This window comes from Elgaria multicarinata, chromosome 2 (genome assembly GCF_023053635.1).
Source record: "Elgaria multicarinata webbii isolate HBS135686 ecotype San Diego chromosome 2, rElgMul1.1.pri, whole genome shotgun sequence".
Taxonomy (NCBI): domain Eukaryota; kingdom Metazoa; phylum Chordata; class Lepidosauria; order Squamata; family Anguidae; genus Elgaria; species Elgaria multicarinata.
The window spans coordinates 141,422,819-141,435,698 of NC_086172.1; the positions used below are offsets into that span (position 1 = coordinate 141,422,819).

Genomic DNA, 12,880 nt, shown 5'->3' on the forward strand with positions numbered 1-12,880 from the left:
CTTTTGGCACTCTGAGTGGATTGTTGAAGTTGTTAGTCTAGAAATAAAGCATCCTCATAACAACTCCTGCTCCCCTCCCGTTGTATTTGTGTTGCTGCTGTTGTTGCAATAAGATTCATATCAGTGGGCCAGAGTCCTGAAGAAAACATTTTTTGCATCAACACACAACGGTGAGAAGAGCCTTGCGCTTTCACTCCATGCATTTTCAGCCTTCAATTAACGTGAAAGCAGTACAATGCCTATGCAACTTCTCTTGCCTAGTGGTGCACCATTTATCATTGCAGTTTTACATTGACCTTGACACCCACTTCATTAGAATAAAGATTGTCTACCATTTAGGTTACATTGTTCCTCTGCACAGAGACCCCATGCAAATTTCTGTTCAGATAGAAGAGCTGTGAGCCTGTCAGAGGTCATCTGCATTAAATGATTGCAGCTATTTTCCAACTGCTTCTTTTCATTCTACTCAATTCAGGCTAGGAGGATCAATCAAGCCTTCTGCCTGAAACAGTGGGACTGCTGGGAATATAACTGTTTTTGGTGGTACTGGATATGCCCTAAACAGTATTAAATATTTAATATAAACTCATTAAAGGGCACAAAAGATATTACAGTTACAGTAAAAAATTTAAATGGTTTGGATCATGTTCTTTCACAAAAGCAGAGCCATTGGTATAAATACTATATTTTATTATGGACAAAAATGAGTCCACAAATAATTAAAGCTTTTCTTCCATTGAATCATGTCAGTGACATAATGTGATATGGGGGAAAGCTAAGATGAAAAACAGGAATGATTGGCCAATTGGTATATATTTAGTATATTCCCTATCTAGAAACTTTTAAACAAAATCAATTTTTGCTTTGCAATTGTGGAATCCATAAGCTTTTGTTTTTATGTATAAATAAAGCTGTGTATTTTTTATTATTATTATTTGTTCTCAAAAGAGACCTAATAGGAATAAGTTACTGGTCTCCTCCTTGAGTTTTCAGAGTGATATAATTGGAATTAAATTATTAATGAGAGATACTTTTAAAAAGATTGTTTTATGATCTCCTATTAGGGGATTTGCAATTCATATTAATATTTGTAGTTTGATTTATATTAAAAATAATGCAATCTATGTCAATTAACAATACATGGCCAAAGTAATGTGATTTCTAGATCATGCGAATGGAATAAACTAGAAGAAGAAAACGAATTCTTAGCCTCAGATGTAATTTGCTGTATGAGTTCTGGCAATTTTAAATGACATTGCACTTTTTAAATTTTTTTCCAAGGCTCAGCAGCAAATTTATCCCAATCAAGAAAACTTATTATTAATTTACAAGGACAACTGTAGGAGTCTTTATAATTTTCCTGTGCAATTATTTGACATAAATTGATAGTAGGAGAATGCAAGAAGTTTGCAAGAAGTAATAGCTGCTATTTGTCTAGACAAAACACTAGTCCAAGGACCTGAACACCGTCCAGACATTCTGGTTGTATTGACTATATAAAATATAACCAAGCCTCTGGACTGTTTGTAAAATGTCTCGCTTTGGTATTACGAAAAAGGTGGATGTCTAAGAGCCGTTGTGAAAGGTAGCCTGGCCTCTAGCAGATTCCTTCATTCTGTATGTATACAGCTGAGCTTTGGACCCTGGACTTTGGAATAAAAAGAGTCTTTGTTCATCAATGAATGGCATTAGGCATGGGCTTCCTAAGGGGCCACCATGAAGCCCAGGCATGAAGAGTACAAATGCTAGCCAGAAAGTGTTAGTGTATGTAGACAGATGACAGACAGATTTTGAGTTATGCATGTGTATGTGTTAATGCAATGTAAATTTATTAATGTAGCATACTTATAGGGCAGTGTTACAAATAGACATTTTACTGTCAGTAGAGAGAAGTTTGTGCAAATGAAGTGTGTGTGCGTGAGTATGTGTGTGCATGCACACGTGTGTGTACGCATATGCATGTATCTGGGATATATGTGTAAATTTGGCAATTATTTTCCTGCAGGAGAAAATCTTTTAAAATTTGCAGTGCACGATTTAGGTAAACCATAAGCACGTCAACTCATTCCTGAAATCCGTGAGTACTGTCGTGTCATTAAACAAGTATAAAATGCATTGGGTAGCATGTCAAAAAGGAGGAACACTACAAATAATATAACCTACTTCCAGTAACAGAGAAATGTTCATTGCCTTAATTCTTCTATTCCTTATAGCCATAGCTCCACTGTGTGTTCAGTATGTCTAGTCTCTTTTCACTATAACCAACAGAAGCACCATACAAAAGTCTTACAATGGATGTCTTAATCTCTCTGTGTGCTTTTAGAGCATTATTTTGAATTCCATCATGCAGCCTTTTTTTTCCTTTCCTCTTCTGAAGTTTTATTACAACAACAGAATTCCCAGGGAGCTTTAGGAGCAAGGGCCGCATAATATTGCCCTAACGTTTCGCTCCAGGGAGAGAATATGTATCCTAGCCCTGAATTTTTTTTTGTGATGTTTCTTTTGCTAAAGGAGTATGCAATGAAGTTTTATTATGTGTACAGAGTTGTTGTTGTTGTTGTTGTTGTTATTATTATTATTATTATTATTATTCACGTCATTGACATCTAGAAACCTTTCATGATGATTTCTTTCTTTGACCTCTCAGTGACTAGGCATCTTGTTCCTTAACATTGAAGGAGACATGAAAAAAATGCCTTAGTTGCTCAATGAGCGCCTTCTAGGCCAGTTTCAAAATGGCTTATTCTTCTGGTTTCCATGGTGACAATTAATGCTGTTTCAAGGCATTGTTCCAGTCTCTATTTGGACAGAATTTGGGGGTGTGATTTTTCACACACACACACACACACACACACACACACACACACACACTTTTTAAAAAGAAAAATAAAAAAACTTCAGGAAACATGCACCTCAACTTTCTCTAGAAAATCTTTTCTGTTTTTCTTGGTTATGTTCCCAACAAACTTTTTTTTAAAGATTGCAAATGTTAACGAGCTACACATATTTAACTGTGTGTGTTTTAACTGGGTAGGCAGTGGTGGAAGGAGGGAAGAAAAGTTGAGAGAGAGTCAACATTCCTCAACTTAAATAGCATTGCTGCCTTTATTCTCTTGAGTAGATTATAAAGCAGTACCTATTTCTTCACTGGAACACCCAGCTGACTATAATGTAAAAAATACTGAAGGACTTTTTTCCCAAGCAGGTACAGTAGAAAATTAAATATTAATCATTTTATTTATTTCAGCCATTGTTGGGTGGAGGGAAAGGGGAGAAAGAAAGGGGAAATCCTATGACTTTTTAAATTCTTAATCTCATTTTTGGCTATTGAACAGTAATCTATATCATAACATTCACAGCCTGTCACAATAGAACAGCCTTTGCTCACTTAATGCCGAGGGTAGAATGAATATGAAGATTAAATTATCTTCTCACCACAGGATAAAGAAGCCCTACTAGACTATGGTTGTGCTGCACTGATAGAGCTGGTAGCTAATTTTGCCTGGGAGTGTAGGTGTTTGATGGGTAAAAAAAAAAAGCCTTAGCAATACCATGTATTGCTATCAAAACCTCAGCACAGCATTGCAATAAGCATTTTTCTTAAACTGAAATAACTTCGCTTTAATTTCTATACCTTGAAATAATGATGGCTGTTCTTTCCATAACCTCTACATCTTGCAATTAAATAGATTTTGAGGTATAGCTTTTTCTTCCACTGTGTCTATCATTCAGCATCTTTCATCATGCTGTTTATACAGTAGGTTACACAGTGTGGGAGACAGAAACCATATAGAAAGCCTAACTTTTTTTTTTAATGTAATCATCTTTTATAGCATCTGTCACTGGGACTCTTCATTCTATGCTGAATAGCAAAACCAGTTTATTTAGCACAAAAATTAAATGATATGTATTAAGTCTTTATGATAACTAGAACATTATTGTTAGGAAGCATCTGCTACCAGTTTTGTCTAGTTATTGATCTTGTCCAACTGGAGAACCTGACCAAAATCCTTGTTAGCCAACAGCAGCTGAACCCAGCCTATCACAGGTGAAAAATATTAACTAGCCAAGTCCACAACAGTGTCAGACAGCTAGAGGACTCCCTTAGTCTATTAATCCACTTGGCAGAAAATGAAATAAGGAAAACCAACTGGATTTCAGTGCCTAGTTGAAATGGACTTGGATTTCTCCTGATATTATGCGTACTTACAGAGATAATTATGTAAATCCTTTTCAGCTATATCATCTTTAAATAGAAATCAGATTACATAAAGCAGATTGTAATCTCCTCTAGTCACCCTTTCCAGCTGAAAAGGCAATCATATAGAGCCAACAAGCATACTTGTTGGCAATTTTAGCCAGGGAAAATGGTTATCTGCTGCGTGATCCAGTCCCGTAATTCCAAACCTGATTGCCTCTTGTTAATGCACATTTTTAGAAACTGTAGCTTCTGGTTTCTTTTCATACAGCAAAAAGAGAAGTTTCTGTTATAAATCTAGACAATTCCTTCGTTGCTTGTTATGCATATTCATGCTTATTTTGGATACACCAACACCTGATCAGTGCTCATTAATAATGAGAAATGCTTTAAATCACCTCATTTAAAACATTTTGCTCTGTGATCCACAAATGACTAATATTTGAAGTTGGCAAAATATAAATGATGTTCATGTGCAGTGCAAATGGAAGATTAAAATATGAAACTAACAATATGCAAAGATATTCATGCAAATGCTGAGGATCTATTAGCTGAAACAGCGATTTCACACCTTTCTTGTTTTCTGTTAAGTACTCTCCAGTTGTAGTTTTGTTTTGTTTTGTCAGAGTATGTGTTCATGGATCTGGCAAAAGCACCCATGTTTTAAACATTTGTCTTTAGTTTAGTTTGACTTTGCTATAGTTAGCCCTGATTTTAAATTGTTTTCCTCTGCAACAGCAACAGCAGAAGCTTTCTTTTCTGAGTTTCAAGGAAAGGAAGCACAATGTTTAGCATGCAATTTGCTAATAGCTACCCATGATTTATGCAGGCCTCTTAAACGCTTTTTGGATAATTGTGATTCATACCAGTATTCAAAAAGGTACATGTTGGCACTGTTTCTTCAAACCTTTTTAAGATACTGAACAGGAAGAAAGAGTGTGTGTGTGTGTGTGTGAGAGAGAGAGAGAGAGAGAGAGAGAGAGAGACTGAGCTAGCTAGCTAGAGTTCTGTGAGGCAGACAAAACTGACTATTATTAGCAAGACAATTGGCAATTAACAAAACCCAAAATAACACCCCCAGAACAGCCTTCCCCAACCTGTTACCCTGTAGTATCTCCATGTGGATGATGGCGGTATCGCCATGTGGATGAGTTCAACATATCTGGATAGCACTGGGTTGTTGAAGGCTGCCACAGAATAACCATGTCCCAAATGCAACAGAGTCCCTGAATACGTATGTTTACTTTCCCCCATATAAAGAATAACTTCCACTTGATTCTGTGGGAAAGGATAAAGTTCTGTACATAGGGACAGCATTGCAGAAGAGACAAAGCCCACTTTCATCCCAGAACCTGAGTATCCAGGCCCTCCTGGGAACCCCAGGGGTGAGTGCAATGTAAGTCTATGTTAGGATGTATATGTTTCAAAGCCCCCCTGCAGTGTACAATCCCTCTTTCTTCCCACATTCCTAACAGAATGGTAAACACTGTGTATGTGTTCACGTGTGCACACATACACACACACATCCAATATAACAGGTATGAACCTGCCTGCTTACTGTGGTCAATGATGGAGAATCTCCTATGTTTCATCTATTCCATCTGTCCATCTATGTGGGACCAGAGAGAGAGCTCTCTTTTTTTCCTCATGCCTAAGCCCCATGGAAGGCTCCTCTTGCCCCCTCTTTATTGGTTTTCTACCAAATAGTGTGGTGTTGTGGCTAAGGTGTTGGACTGGGAGTTGGGAGATCCAAGTTCTAGTCCCCACTAGGCCATGGAAACCCACTGGGTGACTTTGGACCAGTCACAGACTCTCAGCCCAACCTACCTCACAGGGTTGTTTGTTGTGAGGATAAAATGGAGAGGAGGAGGATTATGTACGCCAACTTGGGTTCCTTCGAGGAAAAAAGGTGGGATATAAATGAAATAAAAAAATAGTTAAGTTGATCCCTTTTTTAGTGAAGCCTTTGGCTCTTTATTACCTGTTCATTTGTCTTATACTGTGACAGCTTTAATTGTATCATTTTATTTTGTGACTGGTTTTACTATGAATTCTTTGAGCTGCTGGATTTTGTTTTCATTTTTTGGATAATTGTTTCAATGATATTTTCTGAGTTTGGTTTTCATTTTTAAATGTTTTTTATTATTATTATTGCTAGCCACTTTGAATGATCAAGAAAGGTGAGGTAAAATGTGTTAAACAAATAAACAGCCAGTTACTAGATTCTGGCTCTTTCTCATGCTCTCGTGGGTTCGAGAAACAGAACCCATGGCTTCTGGTGACCACCATAGGCTATGGTGATTAAAAGGTCTGCTCCAGGAGTGACCAGTTTAGGTCTGAGTTGCTCTCAATGGATTCTCTGGGACAAAGGGTGGGCTCCACAACTACCTCTAAATGAAGGAGGGACATTGGGTTTGAGTTTCTCAGGTAGCAGCCCAACCCAGCTCACATGGAAAAGTACTTTGGAAACTGAGGGCAGAGTGTGCTAATTTTTGTGAACCGCCCAGAGAGCTTCGGCTATTGGGCGGTATAAAAATGTAATAAATAAATAAATAAATAAATAAATGTGCTGTGGCCTGAGATCTGCCATCCAAAGTAAAAGGATTCAGAAATGCCACAACTCATGCCTCAGTCCTTAGGTTGTCTCTCTTTTTGGATCTCAGCCAAATGAACAAGTCGCAGTTGGGCAGCCTGTTAGGGGAATGGCAAATTCTCTATTCTCCATGACACCATGGTTATAAGGGACAACGGAATATTTAGACCATACTCCATACATCCATTTTCTATCTCCGGTGTATGTGAAGAATTATCATTCTCTCTCTAGCATCATTCCAATGGAAAAAGACAAAATATTGCATTTGGGGACACTGTGGAAGCAAGTGGGAGGCCTTCTGCAGGACAAGTCTATCATAATGATTGACATTTTGTTAGTCTAATGTTAAAAATCACTTAGAAGCTACATGAATATATAATATTAACAGAAGAGTTTGCCATCATGTTTAAGCATCTTGCTCTCAAAGATTAAATTTTAATTGAGGATAATTTTTTTCCTATAGCTAACATCTTTTCTTTTCTTTTTAGAGGTACAGTGTGGAAATGTCAATCAGACACCCCAAAAAGATGGAATTGCTGAGTAAAGTTGAAGCTTTGAAGAGAAGTGGTGTTTTACTACCCAACGATCTCCTTGAAAAAGTGGATTCAATTAATGAAAAATGGGAACTGCTTGGGGTATTTGCATTTTTATTACTGTTTGTGGTTTGTGTGTACTTTTTTGTGTCTTGAAGTATGCTGTCGGTCTGATTTCTAATTTGAAGCACAAATATCTCTTTCATTCAATTCACTACATACATTTCAAGCAAGCCACTCATGCTATTATACAAAACAAAACAAAACAAAAGTATTTTCCTTGTCTATTGATTTTTTTTTATTCCTTGCTTGTCTCTTGTCTGCTTTTAATAATTTTAGTTCTTTAATACAGAAAAAAATGTAAGTAAAATATGCCATGTATTATGGGAATGCACCAAGTCAACTATAATACGGTATATCTGATATACACTGACTGTCATGGTTGAGTGAATGTTAATAGAATTTATTCTGAAGGTACATGTTAGAGACATCTACTCTTTAACTATTTACTATACCCTTAAGATGAAAAGTGGGGATGTCACTACATATTTCAGGTCACACTGATGGCTCAAAAAACAAATATGCAAATTTTGTACAAATCTGAAGTCTTGAGTCTGAGGATGCAGTCAGGATATGTTTCATGCTACTATATTCAGCTCATATTTGACAAAAGCAAAAAAGAAAAGAAAAGGTTTCATATAATTCATTTCATGCTATGATGGGTTCAGTCTCAGCCAAACATGAGATACAAGATTCTGGCAAAAGATGCAGTATAGTGATTTTCTTACCCAGACACCAATAATGCATGATGCAGGAAGCGTGATTGCTGATGACTTTAAGACATGTGAGCGTACAGGAGTATTTTTACTATTGATTTCATTCCTTAATTGCTTTCTCTAAAAATCTCAGGCAGGAAAAGTTTATTAAAACTGCTTAAATTATAATTTAGAGATAAGGAGTATTTGTAATAGATGTTATGATTATACATTTGTGCGTTATTGAAATGTAGTCTAAAAACAATGAGGATGATCCAGGTACCCCACTGCATCCTTCTCCCCCCTTCACTCATGGGAGGATTGCATGTTCCTAATGACAAATATAGTGGTGTGACTGGTTTGGCCCCATAGTTTCTTTAAAATTGCAAAGAAGGAATTTATTAAGACCAACATACATAGGGCTCTTATTTTTTTAATCAACGTCTTCTCCGAGAGTTTTACTTCAGGATACTTTACTAAATAAAAAAGCAAGGTGATTCTTTTAAACAATTCCGATTTCTGTTGACACATGCAATATTTTAATACAATCTGTTCCAAACTTCTGAAGAGATTTTAAATACAAATAATGTTAAAGCATTGTTTCAATAATGTACATCTCTATTCCCATATTATAGATTACAACTGATACTACATTTATTAACTTATATGTACAAAATAAAAACAATCCGCTTTTCTTCTCAAAAGGACACATACAATGGCATACAAAAAAGCAATAAAAATACAATAAATGCAGCAAAATATAAGAAACAAAACAATAAATAATCATAAAGACTGGAATCGTTTAACAGACAGATGCAAAATCAGCAGCCAAAGCCAGCAGACCTAATAAAATCACCAATCAAGGGAACAGCTAGGTAATATTGAAGTGCCATCAAAGCAAGATATTCTTCACTGTTTATCTGAAGGTCAGTAAGGAAGTGGCTAGAAGAGACTGCTGATAGACAGAGTTCCACTATCTAGGTATTGCAACTGAGTAGGTTATGTCCCACTTGCCTGCTGACTATAGTTCTGATAGCAGTGGGACATAGATCATGGCTTCTCCCAAAAACCCCAAAGGGCAGGCAGGATCAAATACCCAAAACCCAAATAATTTAGGGCAGGGATGGGCAACATGTGGCCCTCCAGATGTTGTTGGTCTGCATAGCTGATAGAGGGGAATGTCCGCAGTTGCATTCCATCAACACATTCCCCAACTCTGCTTTAAGGTGATAACCAGCACTTTGAACTGGGCTTAGAAACAAATCATGATCCAATTATGATTGAATGATAATAGAGTGACATGCTCTGAAAAATAAGTCCCCAATAATATTCTGCAACAGCTACAATCTCAGAACATGTTCAAAGGCACCCTACGTAGAGTGTGTTACAGTAGTTAACTGATATATGATCAAGGGACATGCGACAGTGGCCAGATCTGCCTTCTCTAGGGAAGGGTGAAGCTGGTGGATTAGCTAAAACTCAGAAAGCACTGTTGGCCACAGCCATATCTTGACTATCCAAGGCCATATCCAAGAGTACTTCCAAGCTGTGGGCCAGATCCTTCAAGGGCAGTGCAATTCTATTACAACTTAACCTCACATTAGCTTTCCTACTGACCAAGTGTCAGCTTAGTTTTATGTTTGTTAGTTCACATCCATTCCATCACTGTTTCCAGACAACAGTTCAATTACCTCCACTGCCCACCCTGGAACATGATGGGAACAACTTCGATGTCAACTGTTTTTGAATGTGATTCTACACATTTTTAAAAAGGAGACATTTTGTTTCAGCTAATGACAAGTATGTTCAGTAATCTTTGCATTCAGGGGTGGCGTCAAGGGTAGGCATGGTTGGGCACCTGCTGAGGGCCCACACCCAAGAAGGGGCCCACTGACAAGGCTCCCTGGACTTGCCCCTGTTCTTTGTCATTGCAACCTGCTTGTTCACCTGCCTCTCACTCTGGCCCACACTACAGTTAGAAGGAAGAGCAGTAGGTGCCGCTATGCCGATTTGCTCACTGGCTCTCTGCCTGTCAGGCAAGCAACTGGTAGCAATGATAAGAAAGATGAGAAGCAATAGCAGCTGGTGACAATGGAAGGTAGACTCATTGAGGAAGGGCCCCTTTGAGGGTGTCTTGTCTAAGGCCCCTCATAAACCTTGAGCCAGCACTATTTGTATTGCATGGTTTTATTGTCATCTTAGTCTAACAATGCGATTTTTTATAAAGATCCATTGATTCAGCAAGGACAAATCTGTGCATGCACAGAAGCAGGCTTCCACGATGTGCAGCATTGGTAGAAACTCTGACTAGAAAGGAATTCTGTGTATGCAATCCTGAGAGCCTATTTATTTTATTTATTTATTTATTTATTACATTTCTATACTGCCCAATAGCCGGAGCTCTCTGGGCGGTTCACAAAAATTAACAACAGAGCTGGATGTCTGCAGGGAGCTGTGTGTGGATCAAGGACTGCCCGTGCAGGGCTGAACAGAGAGTTGGTGCTATTAGTTTTGACAGCACAGATCACCTGCTGGGCCCTGGGACAGAGGGCAGGATCCAAAGAACCACTCTAGGGACACCCAAGGAAGTAGGCATGCCCAATGGCAATTTTGCCTCTCTTTTTTCTTTGTAGGACTGCAGACGCCCATGCCATATTGCAATCTGCCTTTGAAAATCCCCTCCCATTTCAAAAGTGGGCACCATATGACATAGAAAAGGGGCCTGCTTTCTGCAAAGCTCAATTTCAATTCTCTCTGGGGCAGAGAAAATGAATTGTGCATATCTTTAGATCTCTGCCTCTTGAGTTTGATCAACTTATTTCAAACACAATTCTAGATTTCTGGTTACTCTTGGTAGGGTGTACAATCACTAAGATGAGCAACTAATCAACTTTTCTTCATTAATATAATCAGATTTTAAAATATAAATAAAATGCTACCCTGCCACTTACCCTTTCTTTCTGCATGCTAAGATCAAGATGCAATTTTATATCACTTTTTCAAATTAATTTTTGCATTTACAAAAAAGTTGCTTTTTCTTCTTAAATGAAATTTCATGTATAATAAGCAGGTTTTGATTGAGTTTTCTTTAATTTAATAAGAAAAACTCTGTGGAAACTAACAACACTAGGCATACTGTTTTAATTGGCATGATTACATTTTAATTGGCATGAAAAAAATTAAAGACAAGGATTTTAACTTCTAACAATGGTAAAATAGAGAGATATGGTTTTTAATATTACTTTCATCTAAGGTGAACAGTGTGGAATGGAAATACATTAGAATGAAATGTCAGTGGTGCGTACAGTTTAATCTGTGAAATTTTGTCCCCTGTGCTGAATATTACTCAGTCTCAATTGCATATTAAACAACCCTATCAAGGCAGGCATTGGCATCTGCTGTGCTGACACAAATTGTGAATTAAATGAAATTGATGTCCTCTGTCGTATATTTATGAAGACGGACCATTCTCTGAAGTATTCTGTTTATGAAGAATTTATGATTGCAAACTGTTCCAGAACAAAAAAGTGGCAATAAATTCCTTTTTGTGACCCTACCCTCCAAGGGCATTGATTTCACCTCCTGCTGCTACTTTTGTTACAGCATAAAAACAATAGCTAAAGCTCGATTCCACCGAGAGCCTTCAAATTATCAATATTTGAGCCATCAAAATAGAAGGGTGTTGCCAAGAACATGTGTTGTTTTTCCCTGATATGATCTCCCAAACACATTATTTGCACAATGCTTTAGAATAGATGAGTATCTGTTGATTTAATTCAGTGTGTCTTTCAAAGCTTATTCTTAGACTGTAAATTCTCAAAACACTTAGTCCACAGTCATTCTACTGACTTGAATAGAGCTAATCCTAACCCTGTCCTCCTTTAAAGATTCATTGATTATTGCAGCCAGTAGAGGACTAGCTTCTGGAACTTCACTTTCATTACCCTTGACAGACATAGGTCTAGTTCCCAAATAGTTCTCACATAGCCCCAATTATATTCTCTGCATCTGAAGGTTAAAAAAAAGAACCCTGAACCTTTAATACCTCATATTTTGGTTGTTATCTAAACTAGCCCCAAGTAAAGCTGAACACAAGTGATTTTATCTGCCAAGTGCATGGCAAATTCATCACAGGGAGCGGTTGCTCATCAAACAAGTAGACACTGCCAGGCCACTAACAACACATAAAACCAGATCCCACTTTGCAGATGCAATGGCAGCACAGATGAAAGATGCCTTCTGTGACATCATTGCCATGTCACAGTTGTTTTAAAATGTTCTGTGTCATAGTTGGTTAGCTTTCACGAAGAAGAATGCAAGCTGCACTCTGGTTGGCTACAGCTGAGCTTGCTCCATCTTATCTCCCTCATATACTAGGGGATATGTGACTGAACAGCAGTAAGAGAAGATGCCTGAAAACAATCACTCCATTTTGAAGATTATAGCCTTTCACCTTGATCCTCAATGGACAATAACTTAACAACTAATGATTCTGAGGGAATTTTCTTCTAAGTGGCTAAATGGCACTGCAGCTACATGTAATGGTAACCCAACGGCAGTCGTTCAGTACAAAGTGCCCTGCAGAAGAAAGGAGCTTCTCTTCTGAAACTCCATTTCCCAGCTGCTTTTTCCTCAGAGTGCTCACCCCAGGGTAGTTTGTTATCTATGTGGGTCAGTCAACTAGGTTACCAAGTGGGTATATATGTGTGCTGCCAAATTGGTAAGTGCCACTAAAAAACAAAAGCAAAAACACGAAGATAGCCATGTTGACCCTAAAAAAAATAAAGATCCATGTTGCTGT

The 12,880-nt window shown here is 37.7% G+C and overlaps 1 protein-coding gene across 3 annotated transcripts in view; it reads left to right on the top strand.

Moving 5' to 3' along the window:
- The window catches only part of AKAP6 (A-kinase anchoring protein 6), a 314,138-nt gene that overhangs the window by 256,121 nt on the left and 45,137 nt on the right, over positions 1 to 12,880 (top strand). For all 3 annotated transcript variants that reach the window (XM_063117789.1, XM_063117791.1, XM_063117790.1), the window contains one exon: positions 7,280 to 7,426. In XM_063117789.1, coding sequence (XP_062973859.1) covers positions 7,280 to 7,426 — 147 coding nt within the window. The remainder of the gene's footprint in view (positions 1 to 7,279; positions 7,427 to 12,880) is intronic.